Source organism: Drosophila busckii, chromosome 2R (assembly GCF_011750605.1).
Source record: "Drosophila busckii strain San Diego stock center, stock number 13000-0081.31 chromosome 2R, ASM1175060v1, whole genome shotgun sequence".
Taxonomy (NCBI): Eukaryota; Metazoa; Arthropoda; class Insecta; order Diptera; family Drosophilidae; genus Drosophila; species Drosophila busckii.
The window spans coordinates 11,646,135-11,669,017 of NC_046605.1; the positions used below are offsets into that span (position 1 = coordinate 11,646,135).

A 22,883-nucleotide genomic window follows, 5' to 3' on the forward strand; every position below is an offset into this window, starting at 1 on the left:
AACAAAAGTTGCAATGCAACTAAATGGGACTAGTGAAATATTTGTTGCCGCCACTGTCCGCGTGCAACAGCACAGAAAAAAAGGCTTTCGCCCATAGAAAAAAGCCAGCAACAAAAAAATATGGAGCAGCAGCATATAGAGCAAGATGTCAGTGTAAGCGGGAGGCGTGGGCGTGCGCATGGGCGTGGGCGTGGGGTACAAACATTGAAAGCAAAATATTGCTGCCGGCATTTTGAGCCCAATTCGCTTACACATTCCCCATATGATGCATGCCCCATGCGGCAAGTGAGACAGCCAAATAAAAAAAAAGCCTTTTGAATTCGTTATGCATCAACGAGCTAAAAGCAGCCTTTAAAAATATAACGCCAATTGATATGCCCGCCCTATATATGATATATAGTTATTTTACTTTTTTTTAATAAATGGATTGCTTGGCTGTATGCAAATTTTTGTTGATTAGCAAATAGCTACAGGCGCAGATTACAAATTACAAAACTAAACCTTTGGCTCGCTGTTTGCTGTATTTTTATTTTTAGTTTTTAGCAACTGTTTACTTTACTTTTCCATCATCATAGCTACGCCTACGGTTAGTGCTAACGAGCTCTGAAATTCAAACGAAATATTTTGGCTGGTCAAAAATCATTCTGACTCTTGAATGTTTTGCTGTTTTATGTTCGTATTTTTGGCAACATTACATTTGAGATTTCGTTGTTTTCTGGCCATTTAAGCCAGAGGTAAATATGGAAAACATTTGCAAATTTCAATTCGAAAGCATCTCACAAGCATAAAAAGGCATTAAGCTTTGGATCGATCCATTTCACTGCCTTACAAACATTGAATGTTTAAAATTTCCACAAAATGTGCAAGTTTAGTTATTAAATGGTTCATTAACTAAGTATTTTTAGTCATTTGATTTGTATGCCCATTTGAATTGTATCTGCCACGCAGATAAGATATAAGAACTTCTCAAAGCTTATAAATAAACAAAAAGAAAGTCTGCAGCATTGGTTTTTAACTAACTTTAACATAAATTTGATTGATTGATCAAATATAAGACAATATGTTTATTTAGACTCTCATGAGTTAATTCCGCTATAACACTCCTGAATTATATATTTTCTTTTAGCTGATTTAGCACCTTTCAAGGATTGAAAGCTGTTGGATATTCAAACAATAAAGTCTATAAAATGAATGAGCAATTATGTTGATTACTATAATGTTACTGAATAAATATAACTCAATATTATTTTATTGAAAAAGATTAATATAAAGTTCAAGATGAATTGGCTAAAAGTGAACGCTGCATGATATGGCCAAGCTAAGAAAGTATTTGCTTAATTCAAGACAAGAGCTATGAGCGTTTTCAGTTGAAAGAACAAGCAGAGTTAAGTCCACTCAAGCAGCATTTCATATATATTTATTAATAGCTTAAACTTGATTGTCAATATATATATATGTCAGCTTTAACGTATGTAAAAAGCCATTTATTTTTATATACCCCCTATATACCCTTACTATTTATTTTTTTCTAAAATTTTTCAGCACACCTGCTTGATTTGTTTGCCAGACTAGACAATAGAAGTCAAGCTCTAGCCGTTAAAGCTAGTGCATAAATTTATTTATTTTCAAGCACTTTCACATGTAGACACTTGAATTTTTATTGGCTTTTTTATGGCTTTTGGGTCGGAGAGCCCACATAAGCTTAGGCTCTGCCATACAAGTACTCCGTATTTATTTCCATGTCAATTTCCAGCCACAACAACAACAACAGCAGCAACAACTGAGAGCAGCAACGCAACCTTAAGCATTGTAAATCTTTTGCAATTTAAATCAAGCTAAACGTTTGTCATTTTGACTAATGGCTTATCAAACAAAGCCAAAAGCAAAAACAAAAACCAAAACAGATTCGAAAGCAAAAGCACAAAGTGTTACGCAGCAAAAAGTTCGTTGCCTGGTGGAGCTTCAAATGTTTGACAAAATTTATTGTATCGTAAATTACATATAGGGGCGCTTGGGAGGCGAGCGAGTGGGTGTGGCAGCGGCTCACAGCTCGTAAATTTTAAGTTGAATTTATGCAAACTTTTTGCTAACAAAATTCATGTTGCTCTGCTGTCGGGCTGTTAAAGGATCATGGGCAACATGGAAAAATGTTCGGCAAGTTGATGGCGTTTATAATGAGCAGGACATGCTCAAGTAGCCAGGACTAAAAAAGCAGCTCAGCTCAGCTTGAGTTTGCAGACGCATTATAAATTAACAAGCAGCCCATAAATATTTCAACGTGCAACGACACCAATACCCAAAGCCCAAAAGCAGCCAAAAATGAAAGCAACAACAACAACAACAGCAACGTGGAAAGGTACGGAAATGAAATGAAAACTGTGCGCAATGATGAAGCGTTTAGCGGTGGCCCAAGCTCAAGCACAATAAAAGCCGGAAATGCTTAACAGCAGCAGCAACAGCAGCAACAGCAGCGACAGCGGCAACAGGATCACAAGGTGGCCCCAGCCAAAAACTAGAGAAGAATAAGACAGCAAGAACGAGAGACAGACAGACAGACAGAGAGACAAAAACAAGCTAACAATGACAAAGTTTCCGTTTTTTTCTTCTTTGGCTAAGTCCTGCACGAAGGTAAACCCAACTCAGCAGCTCACTCACTCCCGCCCACTCTTGCCCGTACGCCCACCTTGTTGTGCATTGTGTCAACTGGCGTACAATAAATGCCAGCAACAACAACAGGAACAATAACAATAGTAGACGTTGGCAGTGGAACAATAAGCAGCTCAGCATATGAAGGCGCTTCCCTTGGCAAAAATATGAATCGCGTGCTAAGGCACACACAAACAAAACACAAAAAAAAAGGACGAGCAAGAACAAAAGCGCAGAGGACAACTAAAAGTTTTTGCTGTTTTAGGAACTACCATCTTTCTCATATCTTAGCTTGTTGTAGCCACTGTGGTGTAGGCCAGACGCGTTTAGGCTTTTGAATTTGTGGGCGTAAGCATGAGAGGTCAAAGTGTAAATGGAAAACACAGAGCTGTAATTGCAAACTTAACTTTTGTGAAAACAAGCAAGACAAAACAATTGAATTGTAGCAAATAACTGCCAAAAGTAAATATTTTAAAAGTATCAAAATAAACTAAGCAAAGCTTTAGCATATGCCAAATGTAAATACAAAATAAAAAAGCAATAAGATTTTAACTGCTTTAAATAAGTATAAGTACATAAATATGTATTATAAATTATATATTTATATTATAAACTTTTGTATTACACTACGCCTTGCTTTAGTTAGTCACCACTAACTAAGGAGTATCTAACATTTTTAGCATTGACACAAACCCAAATTTGTAGCTTGCTTCACCTTCTTTTATTTTTTTTGCTGTGCGTGCTATTTTTGGTGCGTCTGTGTCTGTGTGTGTGTGCGTCTGTGTCTGTGTACATAACTGTCTGCTTTTGTTGTGATTTATTTATTTTGTTGTTTGCCGCTTTGTTGTCGCTTTATGCTTTTATTGTGTGCGCTCGGCCAAAATAAGAATAGGTATGCCCAGCCGAGCAGCACAAAGAATAAGTATACGACGTGTATGCCAAGCATTTTGCAACTGTTTGGCGACGCTAAGCAAGAAATCATAAAGTTCAACTTTTCTGATTACCTTTTACAAAATTTTTGGCTTGTCTGAGTGCCACCAGAGTTATTAGCACAGTTAAAAGTGTATGCAATTAATAACGCTGCTTGTTGATTGTCTTGCCTTGCGTGGCGATAATATTGGCAAATTTGATTGGCAAGCAATGCATCAAGGGCTCAGTACAGCTGCAAAAGCAATGGCAAATGCCAGCAAACAAAGTAGGCAAGGGCCAAAGCCAAAGCCAGGCATCAGCTCAAATCATAAGCCGGAAATCGTTAGCTATATCACCTGCGCTGTTATTGTTGCTGCTGCTCAGTTACAGCTAAAGGAAACAAATGCGAGACCCAAAGATGAATCGAAATTGAGGGCAAGCTGCGCGTATGCGAATGCGAATGAGCATGTGTTTGTGTTTCTGTGTGTGTGCGTGTATTTGTTTGAGGTTTCCTGCGCATATCCTGCCGTAAAAAGAAATGTATAAGAAGGATAAGAGCTGTCAGCTGCCAGGCTCACACACAAGCGCACAAGCGCACACACATTTACATTCACACATATTGTCACAGAAGGCAAGACTTCCGTTTGCGAATAACATATGCCTGACGCTGCTGTTATCCTGCTTATTTCATATTCATTATACAATGCCATGCAGGAGCAGGAGCAGGAGCAGGAGGCGCAGGCCACTCTCGACGTTTGCCGCTTGATTTTTATTTATTTTTAATTATGAAAAGCTTGCTGGGCAGACGAAAAATCACTTTTGTTGACACTGAACTTTTGATTAATGCAACAGCAGCAACAGCAGCAGCAGCAGCAACAGCAAGTGGGCGTGTGGGTGTGTGGGCGTGCCCAGCAATTGGGTTGTCTGCTATTTTGCGATAAACAATGTGCATTTGCAAGCTGCAAGCTGCATGCTGCTCTGACTCTCTGGCACTCGCACATGTGCACAAGCGGCAACCGCACATAAAATGCCAACTTCATCAGTTGGAATCAGTGTAAGCATCGAGCTCACACACACACGCACACACGCGCACACTGATTCATTGGTTTGTGGGGTGACACGTAGTTGTTGTTGCTGCTGTTGTAGCTGTAGCAGTTGCCAGTTGTCGCCGCATAGTATGGCTCGCTTACCGCATTGTCCTGTCAGCGTCATTGAGAATGAAATATGAACAGCACAAATGTGAAAAGTGTGGACATTGAACGGCGGCGGCCGGTGGACGTTGTTCATTTGTTGGCATTGGTCAACGCTGGCCATGGCCATTGTGCACACTGTGTGTGTGTGTGTCCTGTGCACAGGACTCTCAGTGCATGTGTCCTGTAGCTGGCGGCAGGCAAATTGCATGCGGTGGCAACAACAACAACAACTGCAAGCAAATGATTTAAAATGTTGCATCCGAAATGCGCGTCCCTCTGTCAAGTCAAGCTCACGCCCCAACCCCAACCCCAACCCCAACCCCAAGCCCATTGCTGTTTGTTGTAACCGCAATTTAAACGTTGACAGCAGCGACTTATGCGTCTACGCCCCCACAGTCTGCAATTGCCACACCCACATTGGTTAAATTATGGTCAAATGTTGTTGCGGCCATTGTAAACTCGGCCGTAAGCGCTGCCATTTTATTTCCAACTGCCAATGTAAGCGCTTTTAATGAGTTTTAGCGTTTTCTTTCTCTGTTCGCTGTTCGCTGTTTTGTTTTATTTTCGAGCTAATTCCATGAAATTAACTAGACATTCACGTGCTTTCGACCCTAGTCAACGGGCTTTACAGCTTTTCATGGATTGTCAGGCCGAAATGCGGACGCAACAAAAAATTCAGCCAAACAAAAAAGTAACGTATATTTTCAAGTTTCACTTCGTTAAGCAAAGAAACGACCAAGCGCAAATTTTTATTGAGGGTGCCAAAGGACTTGCGAAAATAAAACTCAAATATATTTAACATAAATGTGCATGCAACAATTTTATGTGGCCGCAGCTTTAAAGCGAGTTAATTAAATGTTGAATGCATGTTCGAATTACAATGAGCTTATGTTGCCAACTAACTTGCATTTTGGCTTAATGCTGTTGCATGTGTCGCTTTAGCTGTGATTATAGCTCATGTGCTTGCTAGCCAAAAACATAAACGTGACCTCAAAGCGAGCGCGAAAACAAATAGGGCGTGTGTGTGAGTGTGTGGGCGAGTGGGCGTGTCAACAGCGACAAACCGCTGACAAATAGCTGGCAGCAGGTAACAGCTAATAGCTCACAGCCAAACGGCGAGCAGTTAAAGGCTAACGCAGGAAACTGCCAGGAGTGGACTATGGGAAAAATGACCAGTTTGTAACACAAAACGGAGCAAGATATTTCAGACTTTTTCAGCAGGTATTAGATTTTAAAAAATTGTGGGCGTTGCAACGCCCCATTAGGAAAAAAACAACAAATTGTTTTTTCAGTTTAAAAACAATATGTCAAATCAATATAACATGCTAAAATAATTTTTTAGGATATTTTTTGACGATGGTGGGCGTGGCACGCCTTTAAAATACTTGAAATTGGATTTACAATGCTCAAGCGGTAGCAAAATTTTTTTATTTCATCCATTAAATCCTTTATTTGAATTTCTAATTGTGTCTCAGGCTGTGAAAATAATAAAAAAGAAAAGAATTAAAAAATGGGTTTTGGCCTCGTAAACTGGTCAGTTTTTCCATAGTGCAGTGTGTGCACATATATATATGTATATATATACATATATATATATACATGTGTGTGTGTGTGTTGCCAAGTTGCTTGTCATTGAACCATGAACTGCACTACTGCGAATGCGAATGTGAATGCAGAACTCATCAGCAGCTCAACAACTGTGTGTGTGTGTGTGTCTGTCTGCTTATGTGTGGGTAACAGCAGTTGTCGCTCTGAAGTCGTTACTCATGCAGCACAACAAACAACAACAGCAGCAGCAGCAGCAACAGCAGCGAGAAAAACAGAACTGCAAGTAAACCTCACGTGTTTGTGGATTGCGCGTATTTGCTTATGCAAAAGGACGCAAGCTGGACACGAAATGCTGGCGCTGTTTGATTTCGGACACAGGCGTACGCAAGGTGCAGTGTGCAGTTAAAAATGAGCATGTGGCAAATACTTAAATATTTATATTGCATTTGCATGAAAAGCGCAAGCGGCCAGCGCTCGTCACTCTCAGCGTGCAATGCAATTTAATTAAAATAAAAATAAAACAAATAGCGTAATCCAGTCAACAATTTATGCATGCAGTCTGTCTCGCTCTCTCTCTCTTTCTCTTTCACTCTCTGATACGTTAAGCATATAAAATGCGGTTGTCTCTGCATGATTAATGCCAATTTAATGGCCATTAATTGAAGTCGCTGCCATTGATAAGCAAAAGATTAATTTACAAATAAATACAAAAAACAAATAATTTTATGTGCGCTTTTAATTAGTCTGCATATCAGTAGCTACAATCTAAATTGTTTGCATAACCAAGGGCGTAGTATGGCATAGACATGAGTAGGGGTTAATTATTTGCATAATTTATATAAATAAAATATTGAATTGATATAAGAGTATGACTTAAAAAGTTTAAAATGCATGCGTATAAACTTTTTTGAATTAAACTAAAAATGCTTACAGCTCATTTATTAAATAAATAAAAATTGCAAATGAAAATGTAGCATTTTTTATTTAAATTTTTAACGAGCTTGCTGTTTTTTAATTTATACATTTATTTATATAATTATGTATAAATTTAAACTGCTGCCTAAATTACATGCAGGCTACGCCCATGTTGTGTGCTATTATTAAAGCCGTCTTAAACACACACACACACACACACACACACACACACATAAGGGTTGGCCATTTTGCAGCCAATTTAAGCCGCTATAAGTGCAATATTGTAGCCATTAACTTAGCTAACTAACACAGCTTAACTGCATATGTCAATTCTAATTTCAAAACTTTGCATATAAATAATTTTCAGCTATTTAAAGTGAACTGTAATTCTTGGTAACGCAGTTACGCACAAAGTGACAGAGGCACATAGCGAGTGCATTAACATCAGTGAGCTTAGTGCGCTTTGCAGTTGAGCGTTGCCCCTGGTTACGTGTAGCAGCACTTATGGATACTTAAAAGTGGTCACGCAGCGTGGCCGTGTCCTGTACGCAGGACATAAGCATAAGCAGGCAGCTGACCAGAGCAGGTTAAGCAGGCGTTGCCATGGGGCGTATAAGCTATCTACATTTTGATCTGCTGCACTCGAGCGGCAAATGCTGGCTCTTATTATTATTATGATTGAAATCGACATATGAGTAAAGCGTAAATTATGCTAAGCAACAAAACAAAGGCGCTGCCGGCCGGCTGAGCGTTTTAATTGTAACCATAAACGCTTGTTTTGTAACCTGACCGCGCCAACTGTGCCTGGGCACACTTCACACAGCTGACGCCTTCAAAGCAGCAGCAGCGATATATAAGCCATAAGCAAATGCTTAATACCGCAGACCACACACATGGCCAATTGGCATTGGCTGGCTGTTGGCCACATGTGGTGGTGGTGGCTGCTGCTGCTGCCTTATGGCATGGCCGCAATTTATGAATATGACACCAAGTGTTGGGCCTTAGTTGGGCAGCAATTAATTGGCTTTTGGTCGGGCTGTGCCTTGTGCATTTTTGACAAATTGCCTTTTGTGGCGGCAGCTTAGGTGTTGAGGCTGCCTTTGGTCTGTTGCAATTGAATTTGCCATTGGCAATTACCAGCAATTTGCTGCAGCACAACGACCTTTTGGCCAACAGCAGCAGCAGCAGCAGCAACAGCATTCCTGGGCGCCACAAATTGTAATTGTTTGACGCTCGCCCCCATCCTCAGCCTCAGTCAAATGGGTTGCATGCAAATGTCAGTGGCACTAAAGCGCTTATTGCAATTTGTGACATGCCGTGTGGCAAAAGTTTTTGGGGGCTGCAACTTGCTAAACAGTTACGAGCCATTGACAGCTAAATGGCTTTTACAGCAAGCCGAGGAAAGTTAGCAGCCAGAGGCTGCTGGTGCTGCTCCAACTCTCCAACTGCACACTCCACCGCTTGTCTTGCTGTCTAAAACAGTTGCACGCAATGCTTCAACATAAACAACTTCAACTGTTGCCACATGCCAATTGTGCTGCACTAATCCTTTTTTATTTGCTCGAGCGACAACGTGGGCATTGCAGCTGCAATCAGGCTCGCAGCCAGGATCGAACCCCAATGCTATAGATCAAATATTTTTTTGGCAGCCACTGCTGTCATCCTGTCGCGATCAGCAACGGCAGGTGCGTCGATTGTAGAGGGGCCATCAAACAGATTGCAAAACACATTTGCAACATGCTACGTGCCACGTAAGCTGCAATTAACTTTTGTTAATTTTAATGAAGCTTTTGTTGCATCTGCTGCTGCTGCTGCTGCTTGTTGCTGCTGCTGCTGCTGGGGGAACCAAACTGGACACAGCCGTTCGCTAAATACATTTTGTAGGGATTCAACGTTTTGGTTTTTATGCCAAAAGCAATGCAAGCGGCAGTGGCAGCGGCAGCAGCAGCGCAACAGCTGCTAACTTTGTTAAGGGTTGCTTTTTTTAGTTATACCCTTAGCACATACGTATATATTTAACGGTGCTTGCAGCGTTTCTTTTTTGCGCTGCTCTTTTAATTAAATTGTGTCTAGCGAAAGTTATAATGATCTTATGTCGCTGCTTTGCCAATTTCTGTCGCTTGTTTGAATTTAAGGCAAGCTGCATTAAATATAAAAAGGCTTAGATAAAGTAATTTATGCGCATGAATTTAAGCACTCAAATTAAATAAAGTTTAACAACATTTACGCTAGTTAAAGTTTTTTTGTAGCTAAACGAGATTTTATAGCAGTTGAAATTAAACTGTTGCGTTGCGAGGAAAGAGGAAAGAGTTTAAAAATTAAAGTACAAGCAAAAAGTTAAGCAAAAATACTACTAAAATGAAATAAATGCATAAAATAAAATTTATAATAACGAAAGCAGCTGCCCCCTCAGTACAAACAAGAAGTTATTCAAAAGTCCTGATAAATTTAAATAAATTCATAAAATAAAATTTGTAATAACGAAAACTAACTAACCAATTAATGAATATATCTAGAAGTATTTATATATATATACTGCAATAATTTTCTACAAGTATCTAAACTAATTCTTATACATTTCATTAGGTTGCCACTTTGACCTTTGTGTAGTTTTTCGAATAAAAACAACAGCAACTAAATCTATACAAATTGTTGTTTATTTGTTATATATATAGAGCTAAGTTCAGCTTAGCTTATACTAAATTTATGCCACTTTTTTCCAGTCGCTATTAATGACATAAAATTTATCTAAAACCTATAAAGCGCTTGGCTCAGCTGTCAGCAGCTTCAGCTTAAACACCTGCCACATCAATAAAAACTCAGCAAGCAGCTACAAATTTTGCATACATATATCCATGTGTGTGTTGGTGTGTGTGCTGCAATTTATATTTTTCTGTATGCGTTGGCACTTTGACCGAGGTATTTGCTAGAAAGTTTTGCCAGGTACGCAGGCTGCCAGCAAAAGTTTATACAAATGCAGCCAAATGCAACGGAAAGCCGTAAGCCATTGCAGTGCGAGAGCGCGCGAGAGAAATCCGCAGAGCTCAGCTCCTGGCCATCAACACCCAAGCAGGCAGGCAGGCAGGCAGGCAAGGCAAGGCAAAGCAACATAAAATTTCCGACTACAAAGTGGTTATTTTGTTTGAAGTAATCCACAAGAAGTCGTTAAAAGTGTCGTTGGCAGTAGATTGATGATGGTTTCACGTGTCCGCTGCAGATATGCGCCGCACTTTGCTACAGCAGCAGCCAGCCAGTCGTGTATTTATGATAAGCGCCTGAAGCAGCTACTGGGTGTTAGATTGGTGGGTGGTTGGTATGCACTTGTAAACTTATGGCATGGAAAATACATTTTGCTGCGATTACCAGGCAAAAGTTCGCATATAATGAGACATGAGACACTATACGATCGACTTTAATATCGGCACATGATTTACGTCTCAATGAATTTCTAGCGCTTTGACATGCAAAATACTTTCACACACACAGACACAAGGGCATGTGTGCATGTGAATACAGCATTCAGCTTTATAAAAAGTGCTCTGGTAAAGAAACGACGCTGCTGGTGTAGCTAGACTTGAAGCTTTGCTGTCTTTGACACCTGAGCAGTGTAGCTTTCAAAAAGGAAGGCAGCCAAATACCTGCAGGCAGTAAGCTCTGCTTGTGTATGTGTGTGTGTGTGCGAGTGTGTGTGTGCATGTAATCAAATATGCAGGGCAAATGAAATGCCAAACAAATCGTAGGAGCTGCTCAAGCTGCTGCCAAGGCATTAACGCATTTTAGCCAAAGGAACGACGCTGCGCTGGCTTTCAACAATTTTCAATTAACTTTGCCCGCCGCCAGGCAAGCGAATGCCGCATTTCCTTACTTCTTTCTTACTCACATGCCTCATAGCATTTTATGTCACGTGGGCAACAAACAAATAAAAGTACTTCCACCTCACAGCTTATTGGCAATAAAAGGTCAGCGGCGCTTGCTACATGTGTTTGCCAAACTGACATCAACATAAACTTTACTCGGCGTGAACTCGTTATGCTTAAAGCCAACTGATGTGAGTACGCCTCCTTAAGCTCTTTGTGCATATTATTGTATTATTATTTTAATGCGCGTGTGTTTTGCTGCATAAGTAAAATCAATAAAAGTCAACTTACTTCAAGCACGCGCAGCCCCAAGAACTAATGCTAATGAGCACGATAAGCAGCCACACTTTTAGCCCTAATTGTGTGCCAATAAGTGGCTTATACTAGTGCCTCGAATGAGTTCAGTTAACCCGAATGACACAACGCTCGCAAGCTTGTAATTTTATTAAGTACAGTGAATGGTTTGTAAAAGAAACTAATGTGAATCTCATATAACAAAAGTTGCTTGACGTCTAAGATTAATATAATTTACTCATTAAGTATTAAGTTCAGCACTGTTGCTGTTTAGAGTGTTTACTATACTACCAGCAGCGCTGCCTGCTGTTCTGAATAAAATATATATACAAGGACTACAGATTTCCACGTAAAGCTCTCATATAAACTTCTCTGTCTGACTTACGCCACATCAGATGCACTTTAGTTAAATTGAAGAGCTCTGTGCCTTTTTCAGAAAGTCAAGCATTGCATGTTTAATTTAATCTACTAATGAATTTGTTGTTTTATACTTCGTTTGGGACCACTGAGTTACAAGATTAAGATTTCTCGCTAAGTTTATAGTATGAAGCCAACGAATTTAGTTACTAATGTCTGTAATAAACGTAGCATAGATACTAGCGAAGAAGCTTTACTAGCAATATATGATAAACAAAATCTTCAGCGTTCGAGATTTAATACAGACCAAAGCGAATGTGTAAATCGAAACACAACGCGTTGGATGCTGCGCTCTTTTCCATCAGAGAGAGCGAGAGTGTGAGCAGATGAGCCAGCAGGCGACGTCACAGGTGAAGCGTCAAGATTAGCATTTGGTGATCTATAAATATGCGTATGGGGTACAGTGGGCAACAGAACGTTGTGGCGAGCGGTTGGGTTGGCTAACGGCAAGAGAAGCAGCGCGCGCGACTCGAATGAGTTAATGCGATAGTTTTCAGAGTCGGAATTGAAATCGGCATTGGCCACAGTGGATGTGTAATTAACCAAATGTATGTGTGTTTAAAAATAAATAAATGAAAGCAAGAGGAATTTTAAAACGTGCGCCAGGTGCCGAATGCCGAAAAAATGTGCAAGCAACTTGTGTATTTTTACAACAAATAATTGTTAAAATAATGTGTATAGCGCACATATATATTGCGGTTCAAATGTGCATATAAATCAGCTGCTAAAAAAATATAATACGAAAATAAACTGAATCAAATGAAACGTAAAGAAAACTCAACAATGCAATGACGATGAGCAAATTGTGTGCGCTCTCTTTCGCTCTTATACACGCGCTGGCTGTTCATGACGTCATGCCGGCAAAACGCGGCGACGGCGACGGCATCTGCAATTTAGCAACAACAAAAACAGCAACAATAACAAAATATAATCAATAAACATACTAGCGTATACGCGATTTATCATATGTATAAAGCATACGCCTAGTGTTCAGCCAACAACGCGTGCACGCTTATCAATTAGCTCAACCAGCAACCCAATACGCCGACTAGAATAATTAGTTTTTGCGGATTTGTCAGTCTAATGAGCTGAGCCACATGTCTTAGCCACAAGTACTTCTGTACATTGTACATCTGTCTGTATATAGTACGCTGTAATTTATTATTATCCATGTCACACACACACACACATACATATGCGCACACACAGACATGTGTGTATTTTCATTTGCATTCAACTAATGTGCTAGTTTTTTTTTTTTTGTTTTTGTATACAATTTTTAAATATATATATTTGCTGTTGGCACTTAACATTTCATGTCTGTTTATATTAAGTAGATTTTTTTAAAGATTCTTTTTTCCTCGGCTATAGTATGTCTGACATGTATAATTGTTTAGCTAAATTGAAGCTGTTAAGAGTTGCTTAATTTCGTTGCATGTTGTTTTTTTTTTTTTTTGTTTAAGCATAAACTTAAAAACCATTTTAGGCATAAACAAAAAAAGACTAAATATTTATGACGCAAATTTTAGTTGGCAGCATTTACGCCGAATTAAATTTTTTAGCTGCTTTTGATCTTTCGTAGTTTATGCTAATGCATGGAATTTGTTATAATTTCCGCTTAATTAGTAGAAAATATGATATGCTCAGGAAATTCCCTAATGGCTCATAAATAAAAGATTTTATTGCCATATTATATCCAATTATTTAAATATTTTGACAGAGACAAATTCATTTCGCATTTACTAATTATATAGTAGCTATGTAAATCTCTATTTATTTCTTGCTGTTGACCACATTTTAATAGTTTCATTAATGTGTTTGCAATATTGTGTATGAGGTTTAGTACTTTCTATATAGTATATTTTTTCGAAAAGATTTGGCTGTAGTATTTTTTCAGTTTGGTTTTTGGCGCGAATCTGTTTGGTTTTTAATTATACTATGTTTGTGTGTATGCTGATTGTAAATAATGCAGACATCAATGGCAAATTTAAACTAATTTATGTGCCCACAGCACGTAACTACAAATATAAATTAAAAACAACTGTTGTACCTATATTAGTTTATGCGTGTGCGCAAGTTTATTTTAAACAATAAATTAATTGGCTTAGCAATGAAACTGCTTAAAATTAAAATAATTATATACATACGCGTATGTATTGGTTAAAAACAAAATCAAATCAGACAAATGAGTCTCGCCTTGTTGTAGAAGTTTATAAAAATAAGCCTGAACATATTTCACACCCACCAAGCGAGTTTATAAAACTTAACGCAACGAATTCGCAATACTCTATAATAGTTTTGGTATTTCAGTTGCACAGCAGCACTTTGCATTTCAAAATAAAATTATTTAACTATAAATTTAGCACAACAAATGCTCTAACCTCATCGTTATGGCTTGCAACTCTTTAATTTAATGCCATGGGTTGTCATTTAGCAAAACTAGGCGACAAGTGTCATCATTATTATCATCATCATCAGCAGTGGAACCCCCCAGATGCCACCCAGCGTTGTATGCTGGCACCCCCTATCCCCTATTCCCAGTCCCAGGGCCACACTCAGCGAGACAGTCGACAGACCAGCTGCCAAATGTGTAGACTTGAAATATAATAATTCAAATATATATGCAGCTCGTTTATTGGGCAACAAACACACATTAAAGTCCATTGAATATATTTAAATTAATTTGTTGGAAAATATCATAAAACTGTCAGAATGAAAAACTAGTCAAAACCACATGAAAAATTGTTTTGCGCTTAAACAAAAAGTAGAGCATGGATTCTAAACTAACCGCTGCAACTAAATAATTAATACGCAGCTTTTGCTGCTGATGCGTGCAAAAGTAAAGAAAAACTAAAGCTAAATTTTCAATAAAATATGCGTGCAGTTGATTAGCTTTGCTTAACACACTTAACATGCGCAGCTTTAATTGCAATTGAATTTAATTATACATCTATTTATTAGAGCATACACTAAACGTATAAATTTTGAAAATCTGTTAAGCAACTGTTGCCATAAATTCGTGCAACCAACACCTACGTATAAAAAAGAGAATCTGTGCTTCATCCGGTGGCAAGATTTATGGTTAATATACTTAGTCTTGCTGTTTATTGTTGTTGCTGTTGCTGTTGTTAAGACTCGTTTTGTTTTTAGTGAGCGCCAGCAGGAAGTCCTTAGGCCTTGTGTGCATGTTTATTAATATTATATGTACATTTTGTTTAGTTGCAGACAGCTCCAAGCCAATGGATAAGGCAAGCGCTTTGAAGCATGCCACTGCAGCAAGAACGACTAACAGAGAAAATTGTGGCCTCACATCGAGCTGTTAATTGTGGCAGCCACCAACTGCATGTCGGCATTGCAGCATGTCTTCGCGTCGCAGCTCGTTTCGGCGCAGAGCCGCAGAGAAGCCGGCGTTTGAGCGCTTCAAGGATCACTTTCGCCACTTCACGGCGTTTATGTTCAGCAATGTGGGCATTATACTGCTCGTGACATTCTATACCATTGGCGGCGCCTTCATCTTCCAGGCCATTGAAATGTACGAATACGAAAAGTTGAAGCTGGAGAAGCCGCATCGCTTCATTGAGCGCAACATGAGCGGCGAGTGTCTGACACGCATCTGGGAGCTGACTGCGGAAAATATAAGCTTCTATGATCATCAGGCCTATAGGAAGCGGTGCGTCTAGTTTAGCGACTAACTTTGACTGCAAGCTAATCCTTAAGTTTGTCTTGCAGTGTAAACGAAGTGCTGCTGGATTATCAGCGCGCTCTGGTCAAGAAACAGCTGAAGGGTCCGGATATGGATCATCAGTGGAGTTTCTCGGGTGCGTTTCTTTACTCGCTGACAGTCATCACAACCATTGGCTATGGCAACATAACGCCCAACTCCAACTGGGGCAAGCTGGTGACCATTCTGTATGCCATCATTGGCATGCCGCTCTTTCTGCTCTATCTGTCCAATATTGGCGATGTGCTGGCCAAGTCCTTTAAGTGGATCTACTCCAAGGTCTGTCTCTGTCGCATTTGTCCAGGCGTAGCCAAGCGACGCATCATACGCGAGCGACGCAAACTGCGTCAGCTGGCCAGAGCGGTAAGCTTGAACTAACTACGCCAGCTCCAGGCATTAATTCCAAGCGCCTTTTAGTTGCAGCAGCATCAGCTGGAGAGCGCACGTGCCAGCGCCAGCAGCAGCACCAGTTGTTCCTATTCCAGCAGCAGCAATAGCAGCAGCAGCGACTATACCCGCAGCACGCTCCAGAGTTCCAGCATTTTGGATGTACCTTGCTCCGATTCCGACTCCGACATTGAGCGCCAGATACGCGGCAGCACGGATGAAATAACCGTACCGCTGACTGTCTGCGTGTTTGTTATGGTCAGGTAGGCGTGCCAGCTATAACTAATTCAATTTAATAATAACTCTTTAAACAGTTACATTCTATCTGGTGCTGTACTCTTTGGCCGCTGGGAAGATTGGAACTATATGGATGGCAGCTACTTTTGCTTCATTTCGCTTAGCAGCATTGGCTTTGGCGATTTGGTGCCAGGTGACCGAGTGGTAGGTCAATGAACTTGCTTCAAAATTCTCTTAATAGTCAATTATCTTTTAGATAACCGCTGATAAAGACAAGGTCGAGGTGAGCTTCATTCTATGCGCCGTTTATCTGCTGCTGGGCATGGCCTTGATTGCCATGTGCTTCAACTTAATGCAGGTCAGTAAATCAGCATTGAAAACTATGACGATTGTTTATACATTAGATTTTATTTCAGGAGCAAGTCATACACAACATGCGCGCTATTAAACGTGCCTTTAAAGCCTGCTTTCGCTGTCGCAGCTCCTAGACTGGATGTACAAATTGTCAGCGTTATGATCCGATCCAACTATAATACATATATATGTGCTATGTTATATGTTGTTTACTTTAATAGCGCATCAAATAATTCCGAACTGATTGAGTTTGTGTCTGCGCTTAAAAGTATGCTGCATTATTATAAAACAAAACACTTCCTACACTACAAGAAATTCTCTTTATATAATATACAATATAGCCTTAAGTTTAACTTAAGCTAGCTCTAGACCATATATATATATTTAGCAAAACATGTGTTCCTTTTAATTTCTCCTCTTTGGTTTGCTTCAACTACTTTCTAGTCTAGTTTTAATACAAAATTAGTTTGTTAGAAACGCTGCCCGTTGGCCATTCCCCGAATTTGCACATAAATTCTATTACACTATTAATACCTATTAGAATTAGAAAATAAAACAATTATTTTCTGTTATATACGATCCCTACTTATTTGTAGCTTAGAATTTATTTCTTTTTTAGCAAGTTCGCTTGCTGTGATTTTGTCATTTGTTTGTCCAAGCGACGCTGTTTGGCCATCAACGACTTCACCTGACGATCCAGTTGCAGCGGCGTCGTTTTCGACAACGCCGCATAGTTTGGCAATGTGTCCGAGTATTTGTCAATGCATGCATCCTTAAATTGCTTCTGTAGCTCCTTTGATACTTGCCCATGACCGGGTGTTGTTAACAGGTCATACGCGGTGACCTTCAGCGCATCAAATTGCTGGCGTGTCTTCCCTGTCACCTGCTTGCGTCGTATTTTCTGCTTAGTGATAGGCATGGGTATACTCTTCTGCAGCTCATGCGGCGCCAACGTCTTCTTATTGTCCACAATCAGCTTACGCTGGCGTACTTCTAGTTTTAGGTTAGGACTTGGCGGCTTCGTAGATGAAACTTTAGTGTTCTTCTTTTTTTTGGCCAGCGGTGACCAGGAGATGGGTTGCCTGGGATGGCTTGTACCGCTGGGCCTGCGACGGGAGTAGGTGCGCGCTGGTGGTGCTTTATGCATAAAATTACAAAGCGTCGTTTCTGAAGTTAGAGAGGAACTAGTGGAAGGCGCCTGTAGCGGACTCTGTGTACTTTCGTTTATCGGCAACATTGGCGACTCTGCGGCTTGCAGTTGTGATACGGATGAGCTGCGCTCTAGCTGCAATGCGTCTACAGGCGTAATTTGTTGTGTAGGTCTGCAGCGAGCTAGTTCTGGCGTCAACAGTGCTCCAGCGTTCTCCTTGCCCAATCTGGGCAACACTCGCACCGACGTTCCGCTGGATGGTGTACTTCTGGCCAAGGGGGAGGATATGTTTTGCTGGTCGTAATTGAATCTTTGCGGCGTTCCAGCGCCAGCAATGATTCGCACGTCGCCCAGCTTGTAGGCGGGCAGTATAAGCTGATCCGTTTTTACATTTGCAGCGGCCGAATCACAGCACCGATGATTGGGTATAATGTTCTGAAATGTAATGCGTCCCTTGACAATTTGGGGCATGAACAGCTCGCTCTCGTATCCTTTGCAGTCAACCAACACCACATTGTTGCCGGAAAGCAGTTTAATTTGGAAATTAAGTGCAGTCTGAATTTGACTTGGCATGTTGAAATTGAAATAATTATAGTCTAGGTCGCTTTGGTTGATTTTGGGCCAGATATTTCTTGAAACACGTGTAAATAACTGTAAATGTGATTCTGTTTAGCTGTGTAAGCTTAATATAAAATCTACTGTCACATAATAATGAATTAAAACAAACAGCTTGTTAGTATTGTTGTTTACGGCGTCCATTTATAATGCTCGATAACTTTCCAGGGCTTCAACATGTTTGTAAGTCGATAGGCGAGTAAAGGCAATTGACAAGATTTCGCTAATTTCGTGTTTTCCAAATTTATCATTGAGCCCACAAAATTTTAAGTTTTATTCATTATTTAATTATTTCATTGCGTTTAAACAGTTTCGTGTGTGCACAGTGTGCACATTCAAATAAAACTGCTTTTGTGACGTCAAGAGCAAGACAGCTGTGCTAGAGACTTATCGTTATCGGCGTAATCATTTCTAGTTGACACAATATGGGCATAAGAGTGGAATCTGGTTTTTAAAGTGCAATAAATAATTGCTAAACATTTAAACAAAAAAAAGGTACGACGCAACGAAAAGCGTTGATGTTTTATGAAGTAAGAGTTTGTGAAGTGCTATTGTAGGAGGATGAGCTAATCAGCAAGCCAAGAAAAACAAAACAATCAAAAACAAAAACAAATTTAAAACTTGTTTTGCATGTTTTGCGTATTTTTAAGCAAAATATGTTTAGTCTATGTTTTTTGCTATGCTCGGTTGTGTGTGTGTGTACAACAAATGTGATGAATCATGTTGCCTAAAGTAAAAATATGAATGGAAAAAGAAAGGTGGCAGAAGTGACGCGATACTATTGGCCTTTCCACCCCCTTACCAACGAACCCCACTTCAATTGGTAAAACAAAAACAACAACTAGTTAAGCAACGCAGTAACTTTGTTGAAATTGAAACAAAAGTTAATACTACATTTGGAAACCGATAAGGTCAAAGAGACTTTGTTAAATTTTGTGTGTGTGTGTGTGTGAAGTTTTGCAAGCTTCCTAAATACATTCATGCATCTATGCAATTACGTATGTATGTACGTGTAATGCGTATGTATGAATGTATAAAGAAAGCTAATTTGCAGCCATATAAAGTACATATTTAATAGATGGCTAGCTTGTTTACTTATAACTAAGAATAGCTGACATTATCAGACAACTGTTAAAACATGCGTTTCATTTAATTCTCTGCGTGATGTATTTACGTGCATATATGTATGTCAGAACAATCAATATGCTCATCGCTTGTAGCCCCCATTAACAAATGCAATGATTGTTACTCTTGCTTTTGTGGTTTTCTATTCTATTTTCAAGCCACATGAAGAAATTTTGCTCTCACTTACAGTCGTTTGGCTTATATTTTTTTATTATTATTTGCATACATCATGATTATCAAGCATGTGCTTAGTTATTTGACCGCAGAAACCACAGCGACCTATTAAGATAAATCTCAGACTGGGTGACGAGAGCTTTCGTTCAATTTAGCGAGCAATTGTATGGCCCGCATTGAAATTAGATTAATTAAGTCGACACAAATAGCACAACAACATTTAAATACACTTGTTAAAATAAATAAGGCAGCATAATAAGTTTTTGTAATATTAAATTCTAATATTGTCTAACAAGTTTTCAAATGTAAAAAGTGAATTACAAAGCTCATAAATCCCCGCGGCCTACTTTATTGATAAAAGAGCAAATAAAAACAAAGTGCAATAACTTTAACTAGTGTTATTTAACTATTATTTTTTGTCTACGCGTCCAGCTGCTTAGTTTGCTTATCAGTTTGTCACACTTTTCGGCTTTGCTCGTGCCTAGTATTAATTTAGCATTCATTCTCTTTGTTGCAGTGATTCACTTGGCCGCAGACTGAAGTGAGAGACAAGATGAGTAGTATCGTGGTACACGACAGCGGTCGTAACGATTCCAATTACTGCAATTTGCAGGGCAATCGCACCACGATCATTTTCACAAACGCCTACAATGGCATACCAGAGACTCTTATACTCAATACAATATTTTGGGTGTTGCTTATACTGCTGTTCACCACGCTACGTCATCAGGCGAGCGACTATCGCCTTGCACTTGTAAATCCCAATGGCACTAAAAAACGCTGGACAGAAATATTTTATTCACGTGCAGCAAGCGTTGTCGACCCACAGCCCAGCTCCAGTTCCAATGCCGCCAACGCTGGACAACAGAGTCCACGTCCCAGCGTGGAGTCTCCCTCGGCGGCGGATTCTACGCCGCTGTCGCCCATACAAATGGAGCCGGGCATTTTTAATTGGATTACCGTCACATTAAAGCTGCGCAAGGAGACCATCTTACTGCACTCGGGACCAGATGCCGTGCACTATTTGTCGTTTCAACAGCATTTGATGACCGTTATGGCAATTGTGACCATCATCTCCTTGGCCATCATATTGCCCATCAACTTTTTAAATGGACCACAAGAAACGCCGTATGATGTAAATACATTTGCACGCACCACAATGGCTAATCTGGCGCCAGATTCTCCTTGGCTCTGGGTGCATACAATCATAACCATATTATACATACCGCTAGTGGTGCTGATCATGCGTCGTTCTTCGGGCAGAAATGCATTCAAGAAAGCCGCCACGCGCACCATTATGATATCCAATATATCCAACAGGTTGAGTGCATATGGTAAACTTTAAGATTTTGTATTAACTTATATATTTCATTATAGCGATCGCAACAAGACAGTTATACGTAACTATATGCAGGAACTGTTTCCGGATGTGACAATTGAGACCGTCAGCATTGCCTACAATATATCGCGTCTGTATGTGCGTAACGCGGAGTACGAGCGTGTGCGGGAGGCACGGATCTACTGCGAACAGCATCGTAATCGGGATACGCTCATGGCTAAGCCGGAAATGTGCTCGTGCAAGAAGGAGAATGCCTATGAGTATTATCAGCGAGAGGAGCGTAAACTGTCTGGCGATGTGGCTCGCTTACGTGCCGTTACCCTGAATGAGCCACTTGATATAGCTTTTCTGACAGTGTCCACGGTGCAGGAGGCGCAGAATATTGTCACCCACTTTACGCCGGGCACCTATCGTCAATGGGATTTAATGTTTGCACCATCGCCCGATGATATTTTCTGGGAGAACTTGAATGTGAATCGCAGCCATTGGTATTTGAAGTTCGTCTGCGTCAATGTGGTGCTCTTTATAGTGCTCTTCTTTCTCACCACGCCCGCCATGGTAGTGAATATGCTGAACAATCGACCCTGGCTTAAGGATACCGAGAACAAAATCTCGCCGCTAGTTTCAGAGTTCTTGCCCACATTGATGCTGTGGACACTGTCAGCGCTCATGCCGGTTATTGTTTCTATATCGGACAAGTGGATGGGTCACTATACGCGGTCGAAGCAAAACTACTCCATAATGACCAAATGCTTTGGCTATCTGCTGCTTATGATTCTCATACTACCATCGCTGGGCTTGACCTCAGCACAAGCGTTGCTTGAATGGAGCCTGACCAATGATACGGGACGTTGGCAATGCATCTTTTTACCGGATCGCGGTTCGTTCTATGTGAATTATATCATTACTGCAGCCTTCATTGGTACCTCATTGGAACTGCTGCGCTTTCCCGAGCTAATTGTGTATATTTGGGCACTGCTGAAGGCCACCTCCAAGGCTGAGACGCCCTTCATACGCAAGTCCATTTTGATAGAATTTCCTTTTGGCACGCACTATGCCTGGACTACGCTGGTCTTTACCATATCGATAGTGTACAGCGTGTTCTGTCCGTTGATCATGCCCTTCGCTATAGTCTACATATGCTTGAAGCATATGGTGGATCGCTATAATCTCTACTTTGCCTATGGACCATCAAACATGATTTCGCGCAAGGGTGGCAAAATACACTCTACGGCAGTCACCATGACCAAGTTCTCTGTACTCATACTGGTTCTAGTGATGGCCATGATGTGCTACTTCCGCGGTGACGATGGCATGGCGCGATTCCTCATACTCACCATAACGCTGGCAATTACCATAACCTTGTTTATGTTTATGTCGCCCATTAAACGCTGCGCAGCCACTCGTCGTCCCAGCATTGTGGAGATTGCTGGCCCCGCACCAGCGTATATACCCGATGTGCTAAAGGCGTGTCCGCCCAGCAACGCCAGACCTTCGGTAGCGGGCTTTAATGGTTATGGCTCGGATAATGTGTCAGAATATGATAGTTCACAGTACAGCGTTAACAGCGTGGAGGCGTAAAACGAGGCTAAGAATTCATACTCTCGACGACAAGAAGTAAACAAAGCGCGTTCAGCACTAACATATTTTTTGATAAGATTTTTAAAAAGCTGCTGTTGGAGCACTTTGTTTGTTAAGAGCAGTTGAGAGTAGAGGAAGTAGCAGCATATGTGATAGCAATTAGCCTCGGTTTTCTGTATAATTTCAAACGATGTAGTTATGTATATATATATAGACGCCTCTAATCTTTAGCTACTTATAATTTTCAAATTGTATATAAACGCTTTGCATATTATTTATATATTATTATTAAACTTAGCATATAAACACGCTGTGCATTACCTTTGTATACGCAATTGTTTCTTTTATCTATATGTAAATCAAAATAAAAAAAAGTGTTTTCAGTTTTTAGTGTTCTTGCAGCTTTACAATTAATAGTTTT

At 40.2% G+C, this 22,883-nt stretch overlaps 3 protein-coding genes across 5 annotated transcripts; 2 read left to right on the forward strand and 1 right to left on the reverse strand.

Annotated features, from left to right (window-relative positions):
- Positions 1-12,195: 12,195 nt before the first annotated feature.
- Positions 12,196-16,633, forward strand: LOC108597653 (potassium channel subfamily K member 1). 2 transcript variants are annotated; one of them, XM_017984307.1, is made up of 7 exons: positions 12,196-12,327; positions 14,999-15,449; positions 15,509-15,863; positions 15,918-16,150; positions 16,202-16,328; positions 16,381-16,482; positions 16,541-16,633. In XM_017984307.1, the coding sequence occupies exons 2-7, from the start codon at positions 15,139-15,141 to the stop codon at positions 16,610-16,612; spliced, it is 1,200 nt and encodes a 399-aa protein (XP_017839796.1). In that variant the 5' UTR covers positions 12,196-12,327; positions 14,999-15,138; the 3' UTR covers positions 16,613-16,633. The 2 variants fall into 2 exon arrangements, with proteins under 2 accessions (XP_017839796.1, XP_017839797.1); XM_017984308.2 differs by lacking the exon at positions 12,196-12,327 and adding an exon at positions 12,581-12,925.
- A 389-nt stretch (positions 16,634-17,022) lies between these two features.
- Positions 17,023-18,335, reverse strand: LOC108597654. Its single transcript, XM_017984309.1, has one exon. The coding sequence runs from the start codon at positions 18,199-18,201 to the stop codon at positions 17,083-17,085; it is 1,119 nt and encodes a 372-aa protein (XP_017839798.1). The 5' UTR covers positions 18,202-18,335; the 3' UTR covers positions 17,023-17,082.
- Positions 18,336-18,647: 312 nt separating this feature from the next.
- Positions 18,648-22,720, forward strand: LOC108597706 (CSC1-like protein 2). Of its 2 annotated transcripts, none has more exons than XM_017984391.2 (3): positions 18,648-18,738; positions 20,060-20,862; positions 20,920-22,720. In XM_017984391.2, the coding sequence occupies exons 2-3, from the start codon at positions 20,096-20,098 to the stop codon at positions 22,460-22,462; spliced, it is 2,310 nt and encodes a 769-aa protein (XP_017839880.1). In that variant the 5' UTR covers positions 18,648-18,738; positions 20,060-20,095; the 3' UTR covers positions 22,463-22,720. The 2 variants fall into 2 exon arrangements, with proteins under 2 accessions (XP_017839880.1, XP_017839881.1); XM_017984392.2 differs by lacking the exon at positions 18,648-18,738 and adding an exon at positions 18,910-19,066.
- The last annotated feature ends 163 nt before the right edge of the window (positions 22,721-22,883 follow it).

Excerpts from the sequence above, each read along its gene's own strand:
- LOC108597653 (XM_017984307.1), top strand. The coding sequence starts at position 15,139 with ATGTCTTCGCGTCGCAGCTCGTTTCGGCGCAGAGCCGCAGAGAAGCCG. Across the intron at positions 15,450-15,508 it reads CATCAGGCCTATAGGAAGCG|TGTAAACGAAGTGCTGCTGG; the intron begins GTGCGTCTAGTT and ends TTTGTCTTGCAG. Across the intron at positions 15,864-15,917 it reads TGCGTCAGCTGGCCAGAGCG|TTGCAGCAGCATCAGCTGGA; the intron begins GTAAGCTTGAAC and ends AGCGCCTTTTAG.
- LOC108597654 (XM_017984309.1), bottom strand. The coding sequence starts at position 18,201 with ATGCCAAGTCAAATTCAGACTGCACTTAATTTCCAAATTAAACTGCTT.
- LOC108597706 (XM_017984391.2), top strand. The coding sequence starts at position 20,096 with ATGAGTAGTATCGTGGTACACGACAGCGGTCGTAACGATTCCAATTAC. Across the intron at positions 20,863-20,919 it reads ATATCCAATATATCCAACAG|CGATCGCAACAAGACAGTTA; the intron begins GTTGAGTGCATA and ends ATTTCATTATAG.